This window comes from Suillus paluster (genome assembly GCF_016628075.1).
Source record: "Suillus paluster strain FC165 chromosome Unknown EDB91scaffold_2, whole genome shotgun sequence".
In the NCBI taxonomy this organism is placed as follows: Eukaryota; Fungi; Basidiomycota; class Agaricomycetes; order Boletales; family Suillaceae; genus Suillus; species Suillus paluster.
This window is the reverse complement of record NW_024537562.1, coordinates 1070528-1089877: the sequence shown is the minus strand read 5'-3', so window position 1 is coordinate 1089877 and position 19350 is coordinate 1070528. Positions and strand designations below refer to the sequence as shown.

At 48.7% G+C, this 19350-nt stretch overlaps 8 protein-coding genes across 8 annotated transcripts; 4 read left to right on the top strand and 4 right to left on the bottom strand.

The window, feature by feature from the left end:
• Nucleotides 1–61: 61 nt before the first annotated feature.
• On the top strand, nt 62–1625 carry EDB91DRAFT_1277230 (tubulin-tyrosine ligase family-domain-containing protein; the record flags this gene model as incomplete). Its single annotated transcript, XM_041324673.1, has 5 exons — nt 62–634; nt 687–779; nt 832–918; nt 944–1201; nt 1257–1625. 5 exons carry the CDS (start codon nt 62–64, stop codon nt 1581–1583), a joined length of 1338 nt encoding a protein of 445 aa, XP_041183835.1. The 3' UTR covers nt 1584–1625.
• A 1512-nt stretch (nt 1626–3137) lies between these two features.
• EDB91DRAFT_1233891 (Pkinase-domain-containing protein) lies at nt 3138–4940 on the top strand (the record flags this gene model as incomplete). The annotated part of the gene is made up of 7 exons (XM_041321151.1): nt 3138–3376; nt 3465–3878; nt 3913–3942; nt 3994–4278; nt 4330–4686; nt 4740–4805; nt 4859–4940. The coding sequence occupies 7 exons, from the start codon at nt 3138–3140 to the stop codon at nt 4938–4940; spliced, it is 1473 nt and encodes a 490-aa protein (XP_041183834.1).
• Nucleotides 4917–6720, bottom strand: EDB91DRAFT_1277214 (uncharacterized protein; the record flags this gene model as incomplete). Its single annotated transcript, XM_041324672.1, has 7 exons — nt 4917–5196; nt 5248–5735; nt 5785–5905; nt 5960–6177; nt 6243–6515; nt 6563–6658; nt 6706–6720. 7 exons carry the CDS (start codon nt 6718–6720, stop codon nt 5001–5003), a joined length of 1407 nt encoding a protein of 468 aa, XP_041183833.1. The 3' UTR covers nt 4917–5000.
• A 500-nt stretch (nt 6721–7220) lies between these two features.
• EDB91DRAFT_1242329 (uncharacterized protein) lies at nt 7221–8691 on the bottom strand (the record flags this gene model as incomplete). Its single annotated transcript, XM_041322175.1, has 2 exons — nt 7221–7715; nt 7771–8691. 2 exons carry the CDS (start codon nt 8689–8691, stop codon nt 7221–7223), a joined length of 1416 nt encoding a protein of 471 aa, XP_041183832.1.
• Nucleotides 8692–9450: 759 nt separating this feature from the next.
• Nucleotides 9451–14137, bottom strand: EDB91DRAFT_274067 (uncharacterized protein). The gene is made up of 6 exons (XM_041326670.1): nt 12480–14137; nt 12234–12430; nt 12041–12177; nt 11807–11989; nt 11237–11755; nt 9451–11185 (listed from the first exon to the last, which is right to left on the bottom strand). The coding sequence occupies exons 1-6, from the start codon at nt 13988–13990 to the stop codon at nt 9770–9772; spliced, it is 3963 nt and encodes a 1320-aa protein (XP_041183831.1). The 5' UTR covers nt 13991–14137; the 3' UTR covers nt 9451–9769.
• Nucleotides 14138–14183: 46 nt separating this feature from the next.
• EDB91DRAFT_1097379 (Pescadillo N-terminus-domain-containing protein) lies at nt 14184–16507 on the bottom strand. Its single transcript, XM_041317055.1, has 5 exons — nt 16310–16507; nt 16013–16256; nt 15704–15965; nt 14504–15652; nt 14184–14458 (listed from the first exon to the last, which is right to left on the bottom strand). The coding sequence occupies exons 1-5, from the start codon at nt 16428–16430 to the stop codon at nt 14390–14392; spliced, it is 1845 nt and encodes a 614-aa protein (XP_041183830.1). The 5' UTR covers nt 16431–16507; the 3' UTR covers nt 14184–14389.
• A 44-nt stretch (nt 16508–16551) lies between these two features.
• EDB91DRAFT_1242326 (uncharacterized protein) lies at nt 16552–17144 on the top strand (the record flags this gene model as incomplete). Its single annotated transcript, XM_041322174.1, has 6 exons — nt 16552–16556; nt 16606–16798; nt 16852–16872; nt 16922–16998; nt 17056–17075; nt 17125–17144. The coding sequence occupies 6 exons, from the start codon at nt 16552–16554 to the stop codon at nt 17142–17144; spliced, it is 336 nt and encodes a 111-aa protein (XP_041183829.1).
• A 999-nt stretch (nt 17145–18143) lies between these two features.
• On the top strand, nt 18144–18449 carry EDB91DRAFT_1027794 (uncharacterized protein; the record flags this gene model as incomplete). Its single annotated transcript, XM_041312661.1, has 1 exon — nt 18144–18449. A coding segment is annotated over one exon (306 nt), but the record flags the coding sequence as incomplete, so codon positions are not given.
• Nucleotides 18450–19350: the final 901 nt, after the last annotated feature.

Here is a 19350-nt window from a genome sequence, read left to right as displayed (position 1 = left end):
TCTGTTCTCATCGGATAAGGGAAAATCTCCTTCGAAAGCTCGACCTGTCAATACCTTGGATATGGCTGCTGCCTTTGTTTCCTGGCCGTCAGCGCCGTTGACCGAGTCGCTTGTCAAGAGAGCTTTGTCAAATCTGCCTGTCTCAATCGTCACCTCCCTTCCTGGCACTCATGAATGCTTGAGGCTTCTTCAGTGGTCCACCTATGATGCCATTGATCATGACTTGACACACCGCAATCCTGACCACGTCTTGTCCTCCTCTTATACCATCAGAAAAGCTCTCATTCGCAAACATTACTTAGCACGATGCATTCATTCTTATTTGACCAAACATCTCGACTCCGTCCTCAAGGACGCGGTGCCAAGGACATGGGATCTCGAGATCTCGTACGCGGATGAGCTGGATGAGATGTGGAGCGATCAACTTTGGGACCTTGGCAATGAAATCGATAGCTCCTCTCAATGGTGGATTTTGAAGCCAGGCATGGCGGATCGGGGAATGGGCATCAGATTGTTCAACAGCAAGGACTCGCTATATCAGATCTTCGAAGAATTTGAAGAGTATTCCGAGGATGAAGATCAGACCAATGATACCTCTGTAATAATATCACAACTTCGCCATTTTGTTATCCAGGTAACAAGCACTTTTCTCTTGCGATACGATGCTGAACAGTATTCGACCACAGGAATATATACCTTGTCCATTACTCCTGGACCCAACCGAGAAGTCTCCTTCTGGCTCTGTGTTAAAGTTACCCGAAAACTTGCAGGGGCATAAAGTCAATTCGCTCTATCCTCTCCTCCTCAGCCTTTTATGACGCTCACGTCCAGTTCCATCTACGAGCGTACTTTGTTGCATCAGGAGCATTGAAACTCTTCATGTACGACCGTGTACTTGCTTTGTTTCGCTGCCGTTCCGTATGTCAGTCCCACCAAAAGGGAGGATGATGACGATGTCATTCCCGGGAACGTCGACTTGACACCTCATCTTACCAATACCTCGCTGCAAATTGATCGAGGCGAGGAAGGCGTACATCTACTTGATGAACTCTCAGGATGTTATATCCTCTCTGGAGATGATACGGATCGTAGAGCCTTACGCTTATTTACTCCCGAAGATATCGAGAACATCAAGGTCCAAATGGGCGCCGTTCTCGCGGAAACGTTCAAGGCCGCTGTAGAAATGCCTATACACTTCCAGGTAAGGTGATTCCTGCTGATCCTCACAAGGCCTTGTTTTCAAGTTTTGTTTTCAGCCGCTTCCAAATGCATTCGAGCTGTATGGGGTCGACTTCGTGGTTTCTCATGACCCAACGCCGTTGCGCCCGGGACTTGATTCATTAGGCAACTCGCGAATGTTTCAAGTTAAACTTCTGGAAATTAATTCAGAGCCCGCCATCGAACTAACAGGTCGAAGGCTCCATGGCATTCTCGAAGATTTATTTGTTGCAATCGAGCAGGTTGCAGTGCTACCCTTCTTTACACAGGAAGTTGGACGCGAACCAAGCACAGAAGTGCTTGTGGTACCGAGGCACTTGCGAAAGTGCCTTGATATAAAGGTCCGAGGATCTGGAGGATGGTGAAGGAGTTAGAAAATAGTCACACATATATTCCCATCTTAAAGCATACTTGCCTATCTTTGCCTATCCAATGAGTTGCATTAATCATCACGCTAAACCCTCCTTCGTATCGGAGTTTGTTGGCCTCTTTAGACGGTGTTCGAGATTTTCGACAGTCTCGTCTCTCTTCCGTTTGTTACTTGTAGAAGCGGCATCCTTCACTGCACTTTTGGGAAGGTCTTTGCGATTTTCGAAGAGTTGTTTAGCGAATTCCTGATCGTAGCCGACACGTCGGATACCAAACATTTCGATTTGAAGAAGTCCCTCCCAATACATCTTCTCCACCATTCGTATCTGCGAAGGCGAAACAAGGTCTCGGAACAAGAGGGTGTCCTTGGCCATCGTTTCAACCCTCTTTCAATTCCTTCAGTTATGATGAATTTTTGAATCGATAGGACCTTACCGGAGAGTTTAGCTTCCTGATATCCTCCGGTGAGAGGAGGAATGATTCGCCTATTCGTTCATAGGTGCCAAGATACTTCCAACCGTGGCCGTCGTAATAACACAAGTCTTTCTTTTGACCAGGCTCGATTTCCGCATGGAGCCGGTCCCATGTACCGTTGTTCTTTTTTGGATTGTATCGATACATTGGTCTTAAGATGAGACCTAAGGAGATCCCTGCATGAGCGAACATCAGGAAGTCCCTCTCGAAACGGAGGGTGCCGTCACAGCGACTGTAACTTGTCGTTCAGCATGCCGCAGATCTCGCAATGAGTTTACCAACCAATGAGATCGAGCTGTCTGTTGAAAGATATTATTTATGATCTACGAGCGCAGACTATCGCGAACCTTGGGAATGCCCATGGACAAGATGGGTGAATATACGGGAATATCACCGCGTTTCGGTTTGTCACTGTCATCCGGATACTCCGTGTTGCGAAAGAACGAAATTGGGTCGGACTTGCTGCATGTCATTTCGCTACGAGAGGTCATCACTGAAAATGAGTTCTGCTTACAGGACTTTCCCTTCTGACGCCCACCGCTCTCGTTCTTCTATACAGAGTTCAAGCTGGCTACGCAGTTCGTCGATGACCTGTGAAGACATTTCAAGTATCATCCAATAGCATACGTTTGAGAATAAGTACCTCTTGGTACTCTCGCTTGCTCGCTTTAAGCTTCCGGTATTTGTCACGCACACTAGTTAGCTCTTCCAGTTGCTCATTTGCCTTCTCCTATTAGGGTAGAAGTTTAAAAAGCACTGTGATATGTCTGGTTCCAATGCACCTTGTCCGAGTTCGCTATATTTTTCTCCCTGATCGCGTCGGCCAGCTCTTGTTGGATTGCGCCCATCGACTGTTGATCACGATCAGATACGAAGAACACACATCCAGCTATAAATTTAATACCGCTTCGTACTGCGCCACTAGACCAGAGTGATCATCCTCCATCTTGACTGGAACGTTCGTTGTCTGATCCTGGAGACGTGAAATGTTCGCTTGAAGGGTGGAATTCTCGGCCTTCAGTGCAACTATCTCTACCCGCAGGGCTTCCTCGCGCTGCAAGTGAAAGCCAGTTGACATGGCATCGCTAGCAGGAGTACCCGATCGCTGGAAGGTCTTGTATATGAGCTATCATCAGGATAGCTGCGGAGAATACCTGATATGTTACCTGCTCAGCTTCACGAAGTTGGCTGCGGACAACCTTCAGTTCCTGCCCCAGAAGCTTGACCATCTCAGTTGCGAGCTCTGGGTCCATGACATTATCCATACTGACGACAGGAGTGTTCAACGGTTCAACGATGATGATAAAGCGCGCGAGTAAGTAACTAGTTGCCCAATGCGTCACGTGTTGTATTCTACCTCTTGACCACCTATACTACTGGATGACAATGGCATCAGAATCAAGGACAACTTCTTCGACATCAACACCGCGCAAAAGATCAAAATGGGACGAGGAAGATCCCGATGACATTGCAATTCGCCAACACCAACAGTCCTCGAAACGTTCCGTAAGGCCTAGGTCTCGCGGCGCGCCCCCACCCAGTCCCGTCCGTTCAGACTCGCATCCTGCTACCAGTCGTCCTTCCCGTCCACTACATAGTATCTATGTCCCTCCTCGAACTCACCATCCATCAATCCAACCGTCGCGTTCGGTGTACTGTTACGAAAGACTCAATCAGATCGAAGAAGGGTCCTATGGTGTTGTCTTCCGGGCGAGAGATAAAGAAACAGGCGACATCGTCGCTTTGAAGAAGTTAAAGCTTGATGAGGAAAAACACGGTTTTCCTATTACTGCCCTACGTGAAATCAACGCTCTCATGTTCATGCCACCATGATAATGTGGTTCGAATTAGAGAGGTTGTGGTCGGAGATACCTTGACTCAGTGAGTAAAGCCTCTCAGTGATGTCACACCATGACCACGCCCACATACCAGAGTATTTGTAGTGATGGACTTCATCGAGCATGATTTAAAAACTCTTTTGACACTCATGCCCTCGCCCTTCCTCCAATCCGAAATCAAGACACTCATGCTTCAATTGCTGTCCGCGGTCGCACACTGTCATTCTAACTGGATACTTCATCGCGATCTGAAGACCAGCAATTTGCTCATGAACAACCGTGGGACTATCAAAGTTGCTGATTTTGGCCTTGCGAGGCGGTATGGAGACCCTGTAGGCGTTGGTGGTCTGACCCAGCTTGTTGTGACCCTGTGGTATCGGTATGTTACTTGTTCTCAACATTTTGACCTCAGGTGATGCATCCCTTCAAGGGCTCCTGAAATTCTGATGGGAGCTACAACATATTCGACTGCTATCGACATGTGGTCCGTTGGGTGCATTTTCGCTGAACTCCTCATGAAGGAACCACTATTTCAGGCGAAAAACGAAATAGAACTTCTTTCCATGATCTTCAAGCTTCTTGGACCTCCTACTAGTTCATCTTGGCCTGACTACTCTACTCTTCCTTTGGCGAAAACTATCACTCTTCCCTCACCTCAGCCACATCAATTCCGTCAGCGTTTCCATCATATGACAACCGCTGGGATCGACCTCCTTATATCACTACTGACCTACGATCCCGAGCAACGCATCAGTGCTGAAGAAGCTTTACAACATCCATATTTCAGGTCAAACACCTTTATTCTCCGCCTATCATCAAGCTAACGCGAGTCCAATGAAGCGAATCTCCACTTCCAAAACACCCAGATTTATTTGGTTCATTCCCATCCGCTGCTGCAGGCGAGAGGTACGTCTGTCGGGCTATAGATGCTGGTGCCGTGTTCAACACAAGTATTGTAGACGACGAAAGCCTTTCGACAGTCCATCAGCGCCCGCGCGAGCAGCAGACTACAAACTTCTTACTGAAGTTGATCTTCCGTAGAATACATTGCGTACGATATTAAAAGATATATCCCTTGTACAAAGAAATATGGCCTGGGCGTTAAGATTCTCCGATACTCGACAGTATTTGCCGCATCTTTTGAAACCGGGTCTTCGTACGTTCCATCTCCCCACACTGATCGTAAAACTCTTTGACCTCTTCCAGTGTGAACCTGTACTCCGTGGCAATTTCCTGCAACGTCCTGTCGACGAGATGGATGCCAGAATCTAACAAATCGTGAATAGAGTTTGCATCACTGAAGAATCTGTAAGCTCCCGATACTCAATAACTGCCTATGACTACGCACTTGGATCTCGTTCTCTTGCGAGGGCTTTGACCGTCACTTTCTTCACTGGCAGGTCGCTTCCCCCAATTCGGAGGAGGTTCATCGCCGATGCGAACTGCCCACTCTTCACTGTCTTCACCATCCTCCATTTCTTCTTCCGCGGGGCTGTTTCGAATGACAGCTCTTGATGTAGACGGTCCTGGATCAATCCCTGACACATCGAACACAATCACAGGTACTTCTGCTCCATTGCCATTAATACCGCCAATTATCATTTCCTGGTTATGCAAATTCTGTTCGGCAGGTTTGGTACGTTTCTTCCTTGGGCGTTTTGGTTTTTCTTCGTCTTGGCGGACATAGCCATACTGCCCCTGTTCCCCAGGAACCGGCTTCTTCTGGTCAACAATTTGAGCAATCATGTTGTCTAATCGCACTGCATTCTTCTTGTAACGCTCGCGCCAGGACTGCCACGTATGACGCGAAACCCATGCGTATTCTGGGTCCGCAATCTGATCCTCGTGAGTATGGACATACTGAGTGGTAATAGAAAGGGGTCACCATTTCGCACAGCTGTTGGTAGAGCCTATTTCCAGTTCTCCCGCCTGTCTGCTTATATGGTATCTTTGCTGCAATCCATTCACACAAACGCCGTTCGTCTTCTTCAGTAAATGGTGTTCTCCTAAGGAAACGCATCGGCTTATGTTTTGGGTACAAGAACGAGTAATATACGTACTCTTCCCCCGGACGTCGACCGCCAGGATTCTTGTAGATGAGAGGGGTGTATACAAGAGCACCCTTCTCAACACACTTCTTTACCCACAGATAGGATTCGACATATTTGTCTGGAATGCCTTGGTATGTCTTGACGAGATGTTGGAAGACTTCTGTGTTCGGGTCTGCAAGGATGATCTTAGCAGACTGCGCAGATGAAGTAGGATCGCCACCAGAATGCTGAAAGAAAGTCGGCGTGGTAAGCATGAACGGAATGACTATGTCATTTAGGCGACACCGCTCACCATGATTCTCTGACTAAGAGTTGTGCGTGCATTGATATTAGCAATGCTAGGGTGGATGTGCATCTTAATGGGCAAGCCGTTTTCCACGAAGATCTGCTTCAACTGCATGCCCGCAATCTTGCAGGCTTCCACGTATGTATATGGCACGAAATGACGCTCAGGTCGATCCGGCATCATCCAGCACAGGCGAAGACGCTCTTCCTCCGCGGTACCAGGCTGGACCAATACGTACCCCTGTCTTGGGACCTTCGCTTCTACGCGACCACCTAATGACTGAAAGCAAATAAGACTATGTTAGATAGTGGGATGCCACAACTCACAGCTACGACTTCACACAACTCGGACTGAATTTCCTGAGCGATATCTTTCTGGATGAAGAACTTTATTGCGAGACCATTAGCGTCTTGGAATATGGGCTGCAATGGAGAGTCAGAGAAATATGAACACAGTATGATTTGCCTACCATAACGATGTGCATTGACTGGCTCACACCGTAAAAGTAGTGGCGTTAAGAAAACCCTCGATTGAGGTTAGGGTTAGTGGGGCCAGCTGAGTTTAAAAGGCAAGGTGTGACCTTGTGGATAAACTTATCACGTGCATCCGACTTCGTGACATGTATTGTCTGTCCACTGTGCATGTGAGGAGTGTGGACTTGGGTCACTTGGCTTCTGAGTAAGTAGTTGTGTTATCATTAGAACTGTTCACGCAAAATTCAATCCCAGCACAACCTTCAAGTTTAAGCTGCAAGCAGCGAGCCTGAGTCCAGGGCAACTTGAAATCCAGAGTTCCTTAGACCAAACATAGGCTCGAACCTTAGTTTACACAATCAAGAAGGAAATCAATTATGGTATCCCACAAAAAATCGTGCATGAAATTATACTATGCTACCCTGCAATCCAAAAAATACTGCAAGATCGCAGGCAAATATCGTAGACTAGAAAGTGTTTAACGTACAGGAGCTCCATTGAAGCGTGTTTATCATGTAGAAGCTTTCATCTCCCTTAGCTGCTTCGTGATATCGTCGGGATTGACGCTCTGCGCTACATCCTTCCCGACCTTCATCCGCCAGAAAGGAGTTCTTCTGCTGATCTGTACGTCGACTTCGAGCTCAGAGTATGAGGGACTCTGAGTCAGAGAGGAGCGGATAACCGCTAGATCTCCGGCCGAATGTAGTGATCGGTGTGCTGGAGATCTTGTTCCGGGATTGATGTCAACGGCGCAAAACCTGTCTTGTTTTGCTTTTCCGCTCTCCTTATTCGAGATGTCGTCAAGGGCCAAGTCGGTCGCGACCGAATCCTCTTGAAGTTGCGATCGTTCAGATGTTGAGGCGAGTGACATAGTAGAAGGTGGGGGGTGTGAATGACTCCGAACCCCACGGGGAGTCTCTGCAGTTGACATCAGCGAACGATTACCAACATTGGGTCCGCATAGAGAGGCCGAGACGCTAGGTTCGGAAGGTCTGAGGGAATCTACCTGCAAAAATGCGCATCAAACTTCTTGTTCTAAAACTATAAAGCCACCAACAAACCTCTGTCTGTGGAGAGTGCAGCTCATACGGGAACTTCCTATCTACGCTCTTGGCGGCATGGTCACCATGAGTTTGCAGTCGTAAAACGCCTTCTTTGCCACGTAGCGACCTGCTCTTCCTCAGTGTGCTCGAGCGTGAGAGCGCTGGTGATGACTGGAGGTCTGCTGTGGGGTCCAAACTCTGCCGTCTCTGGTGGCCCCTACTTAAATTTACTGAAAGGCTTCCTGTCAGAGTCCTGGACTCGGCAGTTTCTATTGGAAGAGCAGGAGATAAAACCAACTCCGGCGGGATTTCCTCGCCCAGGTGACGAGTCAGTTTAGCCAACCTAGCCATTTGCATTTGCATCACTTTCTTATGATGCGCAGCTGGATCATTGCTGTCCTCGTCTGTTTCATCGCCAACAGACATTACAGGTGAAATCGATGATTTATCCGTGGGGTTTTTTGGTGCTATGTCTGTCGTGGACAGCGAAGGTGGTTGGTGCATGACCAGTGTGCTAGTGAAGGGGGTGGAGTGCCGCGAGGAGGATGTCTGAGTAGGAGTTGTCATCGATGACAAACGTCGCGAAGGATGTCGACTCAATCGTTTCCTGTGAGTGCCAACGGCAATGTGATCATGTTGGTTGGACACCACTGGAATGATTTCCCTCGACTTATTGGCATTCGTACCCAGTCGAGGCAGAGAAAATACTCGGCTCAGCTTCGTAGTGGTAGGCCAAGGGCCGTCATGATTTGTCTGCGATTCGGCTTTTCGCGGGATAGTGTTGAATTGAAGAGAGGGTGGAAGTATGAGAGAAGGGGGGAGTGATTTGGATGCTGCAGCTGGTCTGCTATGTGTGCCACTCTGTGACATACTACACTGGATGTCGACAGGGTATCGAGTAGTGCTAGACGAGACATGTTCCCGTGCCTGGACAGGCATGGTACTATACACGAACAAATTCCGCCGATAGAGTCGGATAATAGGATTCGAATCGCAGAATGTGGACAGCGGGAAGTTCTTTCCTCACATACTCAATCAGGTAACGAGCGAATAGCGAGAGGGATAGCATACTCACCTGCAAACAGTGAAAGGCCGTGGTCACGAAGTCTACTCCGCACAAGAAATTAGTGACGAGAATGAGAACAGTGCCAGTATTTGGAACGACGGTAGTAGGATTACCCAATTCCAAGCTGGGCGGGTATTTCAGGAGGCCTCCGCTGTTAAACGACAGCAACAGACGTGAAGATCAGCGTCGGCATCGGCAAGGGGTTTAAAACAAGTCAACAACTTGCTGACAGCTCAGACGTCGGTCGGACCTACGTGAGTAAGATGCAGCTTGTGAAGTTTGTTGACCCTGGTTGAGCTTGGGTTGTTTCCATGCTCAACCTTGGTCCTTGGCAGTAGTGACACGACTGATAACGTCATGTCAGGCTGCTCTGGACGAAAAGTTCTCATGAAGTATTTTGAGCCTCCACACATATCAGGCACATCCATACGATGGATGGCTATGGGGTAACTCCTGGTAACTCGGGGGTAACCCAGGGTAACGCTGCAGTTTAACACCCGGTAAAACAACTTGCAGCTGAAGTGCCCGGACAGGCCGAACCGGTTACGGTTATAAGTACAACACGATAGTCATCTGATGTGTCAGTTTGTCAAAGACCTCGGACTCACCACACCTGCTTATGAGGATCACGACGCACACGGCATGGGATCCCTTGGTGACATTACTGGACATGCGTTATGCTAGGAAGGCCCTAGTGACGTCGTGCTCGGGGGCTGGCACCTACAGTGACGGTAGTAGTCGGTGGGAGAAACAGCAACAGCCCACGAGCCTGTAGTATCAGGTCACAGCTGAAGCCTTAGGATTTCAAAACAACACGAGTCAGAATGATAGAGCTAGCTCGCGACATTAAGCTGGTTAGGTTTCGTTAGGGTTATATAATATGCGACGCAATTCAAGCGATATAACGTATGCAATAGGCGAGTAGATTGTCCAAGTTCAATGCGCAAGGAACTATCCAAAAGAAGAATCCTCCCGAGTCACAGTAGATATCAGGTCATTACAGCCATTCCGTTGAGCCTTGCCAAACATCTTCGACAGTCGAATGTCTGGGGGCAATTTGACTAGCGAAACACGTTTCGCTGCTCGGGTCTTGTTCCACTCCTCAGCTTGTTCTTCAGGCGACTCTTCCGCTGTGTAGAACTTCTCGTGGACAGAATGAGGAGTGCTGTCTTGGAAGGATAGAGAGCTTCGAATAGAATGAGGTGTCCGAGACTCCGAGAGACTGGTGTCGGCCTCTAGAAACGGGTACCCTGGGCCCTCCCCTTCAGTGAGAGGGGAATCTGTGATCCTTGTCGGCTCTAAGACGTTCGACACGGTAAACGTGTAGTTTGTCGGCCAGTCTGGACCGAAATCTAGAGCTGTCCGGAAAGAGGCGTCAACGGAGGACTCTGGGGAACTGGGTACGACTTTAGAAGATGGTTGCTGCAACGACATGTCCAGTGATCCATCATCAGGTGATGACGTCGGCTCAGGTATACACTGCCTTCGACTCTGTAACGTATCCATGGCAGCATTCAAAGCGATTGTAGCCGCCTGTTTAAACCCTCGCTCTTCTGCTGCTACATCGTGTAGCAGGACATTACGGTGACATATGAGCCTAGCGATCTCCAGACGCAACTGGGAGATCTGCTTAGCTGCATTTTGCACCGCATCTTGAAGCCGATCTCGCGTTGACCGTTGGAAGGGTGTCAAAACCGCGATGTTGCGAGCGAAGTGCATCTTTGCTTCGAGAAGCGGCTGCGCTACACAAATACGGTCTTCGAGATCGCCGACGGTGGATTGGAGGAGAATGGTGCGATTGCTTTGGGGATGGGAATTGATGTCAGTTGTTGGAGAGGAGCAGCGCCCAGGGAAACGAATGACATCATCAGATGTGTCATTCGAGGGTATTGACGAATCGCACAGACTGAGCCGGGCAGCAGTCAATTGCGCTTTCACTTCGTCAAAAGTTGCTTTGAGCTGGGATGCCCCTTCGATCTCAGGCACGGCGGGAGGTTCATGGGTGATATTGTGCCGAGCATCAAGCTTGAACCCAATTTCTGGGTTTGATTCCTCGACGGCATCCTCTGCACCTTCGTCGGTCGACTGAGAAGCACGGGTAAGTGAGCTCTGAGAACCCCATGATCGAATTTTGGGCTGGGATTGCTGCACTACCCGTAAGTCCTGGAGGTGTGATTGTGCGGCGGCAACCCCGGTCAGCGTCACCTCCCTGCCTGTCATGCCAGGGGGACGCATCCGTATCCCAGCAGATTTGAAAGCACTGGCATAGTTGATGCGCGAAATCCATTGGTTGACCTCCATTTCACTTGAAGCCTGGAACAAGATCTGGCGTCCATCAGCGAGGGCCAAGCGAAAGGTGTTTTGATGCTGCAGAAAACATCAGCATCACGTAGAAGAGAAATGAATGAATAAACATACCTTTTGGTACGACCGATCAAAAACAGCGAGTGCGTCCTTGACCGACAAAACTTCATCAGGTTTGCAATGTATGGTCGACTTTCTTGAAGAATCCGATGATGCCAAAAACGTGGCAGCCCATGATGGATCGCGAAAGAGAAGGACTTGCGAACTCGTCAAAGCAACACCAAACGGCTTCCACTTGCGGTTCGAGGGCTTTTTGCCGCCTTCCAATCTATCGTCTTTGCGGTTTAACACAGAGACCTTCGACAACTTAAGCCGCCAAGTCTCCTTCTGAGGTGGCAAAAATCCGGGAAGTGCAGTTGTCCCCATAAGTGATGGACTGGAAATGCCACTGAGCCCGAACAACCCAGAAGGTAAACGATTGTGTTCAAAGCAAGTAATCTCTATCGTATCCCCTTGGGCAAAGGCAGACCAAAGTTCGTCGTTGTCCCAGGAACCACTTGTCCCCTCCCAGCAGTATGGGTTGTCTAGGGGTATGTACTGCTCGACATTTACACGGAGCGAATCAAGTAAGTGCTTCAAAGCAAAGTGTCATCGACGGCGCATTAAGGAAATGAGACTACTTACATTGGTGATCAGATAGTATGGATCAATCTTTGGTCTACTCAGTAGAGTACCTCCTACTGGCGTCATTGGAAGACCAGCGGAAGTAGGAGGTCGCGAGAAATTGCCATCAGCTGATGGATGAGGATGATCCATAGGGTCCTCGATAAATATGAAAGGAGCGAAAACAATGTTATCATAAAAGCACTGGGCACATGAATCAGCTCCGAGGGGGGGGACGGTCAATTTACAACATACATCCAACACTTCGGGTATAACTCCTGAGATAGCAGTGTTTTTCTGATAGTCAACTTTTGTCATTTTTCGCTTGTTGGACTTGTTGAAGGCATCTGTGTGAAGCATGATAAGACTGAAGGCGAGAATGTATGGGATATCTGAAAGTTTAATGAGTACAAATTCATTGCCCACACATCAGTGGAATCGTGCGTACCCTCGGACATAAATATGTCTGGGTTGCACTCAACGTATCGCTTCGCAAAAGCTTCCATCACCCTATCGATTTGTTGTGTTTCCCGGGGAAGACCAATATGCATCAAAAGCCGACGCAGAGCGACATCCAAAGGATCCCCAGCAAAAGAGAACTTTCCGATGTAATGCCTGAGGGTAGCTACATATTTGGCTTCCGCACTAAGGATCGACTTGAGAGTGGTGACAGGTGAAAAATGAAGCGACGTACCTTGACGCCAACAGCCCCGCAATATCAGCTTTACCAGCAAGGGAGGTAAGTCTCTGCAAGAAAGCCTCAGGTAACTCATCCTGTTGAGGTCTCAGCTCCTCAGGTGGTACCGATGAAAGCAATGATGGACGTGACCGAGAAACCGGTGAGGCGGTTATGGTACTGCCAGGAACTGTTCCGGCTTTTGCTGAGGCAGTAGATGATGCGAAAAAATTCATTGAGAGCCGGTGCAGGAGAGGTGGATTCGTAGCAGAACGTGGACGATTATTTGCATGACTGGCGGAGGTAGACGATGTGAGACTTGAGAGTGCATTTCCAAAGTGTGGCGTGTGTGTGGAAGGAACGGGCGTTGTCTGTGGTGACGAAGTAAAAAATGAACGAGTGCGTGAACGGATGGAATCGGCAGTCATGGGGCGGCGCAGTGCAGGTCGGGGTGGATGAGAAGAAAAGGTTGGATCGGCAGTCATTGAACGATGCTGGGACGAAGCAAATGCTAATGGAATCTTGGGTAATGCAGGCACTTCAGAGTTGGAGGGAGAGGGACGTCTGAAGACCTTCTCCGAGTGTCTTCGTGTCAATCCCGAAGCGGATCGTTGCGGTGACTGCTGGGAAGATGTCAGAGTGTCCGAATGGAAGTCTATGTGAAACGGTGATGTCGGTTGCAATGCTGGAAGGGAAAGAGAATCAGACGGAACTGATAGCAGTTCTTGCGAAGGTTTGGTCGACATCTGGCGACCAGGTGATCCTTGACTGTTTTCACCAGCCGGCGGCGGTTCAGCGTCTTTCCGTCTGGGACTAGATAGTCTCTGGCCGGTGAAAAGACCACGAGCTCTATCCGCGTGTATCGACCGATCTGCCTGTTTATGTGAACGGATTGATTGGGAACTTCTGGAGTGTCGTAGCGGGAGGGTCAAGTCACGCTGACCGCTGCCCGTAGGTGAAGGAGTGACAAAAGACACTGTGTTCACTCCACGGGGAACAGAGACGTTAGGGGTATTATGATATACATCAAAATATAACGTTGGCTGTGCATGTCTGGGATCAACGGAAGTTGAAGGCATGTTTGCTCTAGGCACGGTAGGTGAGGGAGTGAATCTGTCCGTAGATGTGGGCGAGGATATGGATTTGTCCAAGGACGGTGGTACAGAGTCGGGATTGCCAGCTACACTCTGAGTCTTCGGAGGTGTGGGCGGGAGCTCCTTGTCCAGCATAAGGTTTGAGGGCCTTCTGCGAACGACGCCGAGTTCATCAGAGGGCATGCCAGCTAGACTTCGACGAGCAGACACGGAGACAGGTAGTATCTTTCGTGTCCAGTGAGGAAGCGAAAAGAAATGAAGGGGACCGTGACTATGGTCATTCTCAGCCTGGTGGCCGACAGACTGATTGGATGCAGAGCTATCGGAGACGACGCGAGCAGCACTTCCGTTGGCATGAGGCGGGTTTAGAGTATCAGGATGGCGACTGTCCGTCGCTGGGGAATTCCTGCTTCCCGTACCCAGAAAGCCAACCATGCTGGAAGTACTTCCAGAGTTGTGAGTGGCAGTCAAAACTAGCAGTGGCTGTGACGTAGTGACTGATGAAACACCCTCGATAGCTGGACTCCGCCCGAGCAACGATGTCAAGTTTAGTGAAAAGAAGTTAACCCGAAAATTGTGGGCATGGGCGTCAGTCGCGCTCTCTGGGACGAACGTGATCGATTTTTAAGGCTAACAACTCTTTACGGACTTTCATTGCTTCACCAATCATTTCAGAGTTCATTCAAAATGAACTAATGCTAATCGTTTGTGGGATTCGATATACCACATTCCCAGTGCACAAATGCTAGGACAAGTAATGGTTTACATTGTGCCAGCGCAGTCGCAGTCGCAACTTCTACGAACACCATGCTACAGGGGAGACTCCAAGACATTTCATGTTGTCCTGGCCTTTCGTCGCCTGTCCTTTTCAATCTTTGTCCTCTTTTCTTCGAGTTTTGCGTGCTGTAGAACTGTGAGATTAGCCTAACTGATAACTTCAGGACGGACCTCGGTAGCTCGTTTTCTCTCCCCGTACTTCATCCTTTCGTACAACTGGCGCTTGCGTTTGCTCATCAATATCTTGTTCATGTCTTCCTCACCCCCGCCATCGACAACAGCATCTTGCTTCTGCTTCTGCTGTTTCTTCTGTACCTCCTTCTCGAATGTGCCATAGTCGACACCTGCTGCTTCTGCTGCGAGCTCCGCAGCACGCAAGGCCTCTGGGTCATCTGCAGCAGCCACTGCCAAGGCAGCCATTGAAGTCACGCCTTCATCTAATTCTGCCATCTCCACATCTTCTACCTCACTGTCCTCGTTGAGTTCAGCGTCGTCAACCAAAGAGTTTCCGACGTTCGCCAGGCCAATGGTTGGATCATACGCTCCATCTCGCTCGCCGAATGGCGATAAGTGGGGCGGAAGTGCCTTTCCTTGGACATACAAATCCTCGAGTAGGATTTTTCCAGCATTGATGCAATCAACGACCCACTGAGGCTGAACATGCTTCCTTCGTCTCCGACGTTCTTGTTCCTGAGCTGTGTCGCCCTTAGCAACGGGCCTGTCAATAATGACGTGGGTGATTGCCTCGTCATCCTCCGTAAAGGGCGAGCCACCTCCTGACGAGACTGGCCAGCCTATACGACCGCCAAAAGACCGGATAAGGAACTCGAATATTGATCGTGATGATTCGCGTGATAGCCAAAACGTATATGGAGCAAATATGTTTGTCGACGATGGTTTTGGTAAGGATGAGAGTGAGAGAAGTGTAGGGAGCGACGACGGTGCATCAAGATCAGATTTTGAAGTTTGTGGTACAAATTCCTCCTCAGCGGCATCAGGGAACGAATCGGTGCGATCAATATCTACATCAGCAGGAGGCACCGATGATGATTCTGCAGTGATATTTTTGATTGTCTGCCGGACTTCCTTGCTAGATACCTTGGGAGCATCGCTCTTTGGTGCTCCAGCAGCTGGGCTAGGTTTCGCTGATCGAAGATTAAACGCTCCAACACCCGCTCCAGATTCGTCCTTACCAGAGTCCAAGGGTGGTGGATATACGAGTCCAGCGTCTGTGTATAATTTGAAAAACACAAAGCCAAGTAGCGTCTGGTACAGTTCGAGGAAGGTGAGCATAACACGGACATCCACATCGGACGGTATCTGAATGGCCAATCTGAGCAACATAACCACAGATTCAAGGAGGCAGCTCACGTTCTGAGGGAACTGATATGGCACGAGCCAGGTTACATTTTGATCCATAACTTCAGCTTGGTAGTATACACCCTTAATAGACAAGAAAACCTTTCGCAGTGACCGGGTGTGCATGACATATAGTTGCCACTCTGCAGCCAAACGGGCACAATTTTCGATGAGAGCAGACGAAACCCGAGGATTCGAAGGGAGAGATGCGAAAAGGAAGACCATGCACATTGCATCATCGATGTCTCGTACCGCGTCGATAAATGATGGGTACCTAAATTCGATCAGTCTATATCTTTCACGATATCCTGCGTAGCATACCTCTCTTTGATAATGTGATCTAATCGGTATACGGGTTTATTATCCTCCAAGTTCTTCGCAGTTGACCACTCTCCCCGTCCAAGGGCCCGAGATATTTTTTTCGCGAAAGCCTTGTGCTCCCTCAGCTTATTGAGAACTGGCTCATGAGCGAGGTATGCGATATCTTTCGCATAGTAAAACGACGTTGGTGCTGTTGATCCCTTATTGGCCCGTTTCTTATGTCTGGGCTCACGAGGGAATATTCCTATAGAAATAGCTCTTAGTGGAGTTTAAGTCTGCGAGGCAATCATAACGCACCTTTGAGGATACATAATCGGCGGAAGTCAGCCAGAGAGCACTGAAGTTTTTTCACGGCAGACGACCGTGTAACGTAGGCCTTTGCTGCACCAGCCTTTCCTTTTTGCTTCAATCGACCCATGGCGGACGGGAAGGATTGAGCTATTGATCTTGCAAAAGCTTAATGTATATACTCTCAGCCAACACGAGCATTTTCGATCGTTTGTTTGGCCTTCACAAACAAACACTCCTCACAAGCAATCATGAGGTAGGTGCAATGCTCAAGGGCATCTAGATGTTGGCTAACACCTGTCCAGTCAATACGTTCATGTACCAAAATCAGAACTCGATGAGGCTCAGCTGCGCCAGCTGGAAGAGCATGAAATTAGCCAAGGCCCCCTTTCAGTTCTGCAACAGGCAGTTCGCAACCATGCCCAGGTCCTCATTTCTTTGCGAAATAACAAAAAGCTTCTCGCTCGTGTAAAGGCATTTGATCGCCACAGTAATATGGTGCGTCACCCTTTTCAGTCTTTTCTACCAGTTTCTGAAGTCAAGTAACACAGGTACTTGAAAACGTCAAAGAGGTCCACTCTACTTCATGACTGGCAGAGATCGTACTGAACTACGATGCAGATGTGGACCGAAGTCCCCAAGGGTAAAAACAAGAAGCCAGTCAACAAAGATCGGTTTATCAGCAAAATGTTCTTGCGGTGAGTGATATGCTCATGCTACGCTTCCATGGCAGGGTGATGATTGCGATCTTTCAGCGGAGACTCGGTAATTCTTAGTAAGTGAAGACACCCTGAAATATTTCTCCCTTTGATGACGTCCTTTAGTTCTACGCAACCAAGCTTAGATCGACCCCGAACGACCTGCAAGGGCCGAAGTCACACCATCCCCCTTGTGCGGTTCTATGTATACTAAGGGGCATGAACCCAGTCTCGATGTTGCACATCCTTAAGCTCGCCATTGCATTGATGTAATTTTGGGATCTTTGTTGTTTGTATGGTTCGCTCCACCTAAAAATATACTTCCTCCAGTGCTTCGAGCGTATCGAAATTGCGCTCAGGACAATCTAACTGAAGCGTGTTACCCCCGAACATGCTTTCTCAATTACCGCCTCCAGACCGCCTCTGCATCGATCTAAGAGAGTGGCCTACAACTCGTAAGCGTTTAAGCAACTCATCACGGATACTCCCATACGAGAAGGGCATCCATGTCATCAGGTTTAGATCATGATAATGCCCACTAGGCTGACCCGTCGATGTAACCCAATGCGTGAGCCACACGGATTCACCAGAACGCCGAGGTTCGTGAATCCGCCTCTTGGTACCTCTTCTTAAGCGACCTGTCTCTCCAGCGCAGCGTATATTGGGTTGTCCAATGACCCATCGAACCTGAGTTGCTCCAAAAGAGTGCGATATCGTCCAAATATCGTGCCGTTGAATTGCATATCTGTCCATCATGCATCATGGGCCGTAACCGGCGGCCAGTCAACGACTCTGAATATATAACGAAAGCTATAGTGGAACGTAGAACTTCCAGAAGCCGCCACTCTGGAGCGTGTCATTCGGGCCTCCTACACTGCTTACAGCTGTTTGGAAAAACTAATGTCAATCGCAAAAATTTCGCCACTTCCTTGACCAAAAAGGATATTGATACAACAACGCGTCCTGGACGCTCATTAGGCACTGAGACAGCTTTTATATGCCATTCAGACATCGCTCACAACACCAGGAGACTCTGAATTTGACTCTCTATCACCTATACACTATGGTCAACCGAAGAATCAGCAATGATAAATGACATCAAAGAATGTGCCATTCGACTCTGGGATAATGGATGAGAGTTGGAGGATATAAACGAAGCACTTGGTATTAGTGGGAGGAGCTGCTACCGCTGGCGATGGATATTCGAGGAGTTCGGTGCTGTCACGAGGCCTCTATCTCCAGTCACCGGCCGTACTCGAACAATTACACGTGCACTGTTGACTGCAGTTGAAGATATCTTTGCTGTAGATTCCGACCTCTTCCTTGACGAGGTCTGCACATGGCTTGCACTCAGGCACGATATCATTGTCAGTACTTCCACCCTATCGCGCAACCTCAAAGAAGCTGGTCTCACACACAAGACCCTTCGAAAACTTGCTTCCGAACGTGACGTCAGTGCTCTCGTCAATGGGCGTGGCTGCCATGTTGCATGATCTTGCTGGGATCTTGATTGTGTGCTTTTTCCGAACCGGGGCGGGTTTCGTTCTTTTTGCCATGGTAAACAGGTTGGTATGACATATAATAAAGGTAGTAGTAAGGGCTAAAAGTGCCTGAAAAATGTGTACAAGTTGCAGGAAGCCTACTACGAGTGTCCAGGACGCGTTGTTATGTCGATTTCCTTTTTGGTCAAGGAAGTGGCGAAATTTTTGCAGTTTTGCAAACAGCTGTAAGGTGTGCAAAGATACGTTGCGTTCCAGATTAGGGGTAGTAGGAACCAAATTGTTCGCTTTCATCAGCTAAGATAAGCCAAACCCCCTATAGCGTACCTACCTGCATTTGAACAGCAAAGCCACAGAATACCTCAACGATAGTTGTGATATCAATTCTGACATCACTACCAGGTTTGAACCAATTTTTTAAAAAAAAAACATCACGATTTCGGGTCGAATGTCGTCGTGGTACTCATTTGGTCTATCTTCTCAAGCTTTGGGATTTTAAGTGCATATATCGGTCGTACGATCGAGTTCTTTGCAGGCGAGCAGCTTGAACGCCTACAGAGGAAAGATCGCGAGATCAATATCAATGCTGGTCCTTCCAGAATCCCGATGCGATTGTCTGCATCTCTAGAACGCGGGGAGCTTTCTCGTACACCAGTGGTTTACCCTCCGAAAATGTGTATCTAGGCATGATTGGATGTCATCGCATGCCAATAAAATGGGTCGTGCGGGACGCAGACACCCAATTTATGCAAGCTGTAGAACATGACGGAGGTCAAATGATAGGATGCTACAAGCCCGTCTTCACGTGTCGACTTCAACATGACTTCTTTAAGGGTGGCTATAGACACGGAAC

Excerpts from the sequence above, each read along its gene's own strand:
- EDB91DRAFT_274067 (XM_041326670.1), bottom strand. The coding sequence starts at position 13,990 with ATGGTTGGCTTTCTGGGTACGGGAAGCAGGAATTCCCCAGCGACGGAC. Across the intron at positions 12,431-12,479 it reads GCGGGGCTGTTGGCGTCAAG|TGCGGAAGCCAAATATGTAG; the intron begins GTACGTCGCTTC and ends GTCGATCCTTAG. Across the intron at positions 12,178-12,233 it reads AGACATATTTATGTCCGAGG|ATATCCCATACATTCTCGCC; the intron begins GTACGCACGATT and ends TTAAACTTTCAG.
- EDB91DRAFT_1097379 (XM_041317055.1), bottom strand. The coding sequence starts at position 16,430 with ATGGGTCGATTGAAGCAAAAAGGAAAGGCTGGTGCAGCAAAGGCCTAC. Across the intron at positions 15,966-16,012 it reads GATCACATTATCAAAGAGAG|GTACCCATCATTTATCGACG; the intron begins GTATGCTACGCA and ends GATCGAATTTAG. Across the intron at positions 15,653-15,703 it reads CATATCAGTTCCCTCAGAAC|ATACCGTCCGATGTGGATGT; the intron begins GTGAGCTGCCTC and ends TTGGCCATTCAG.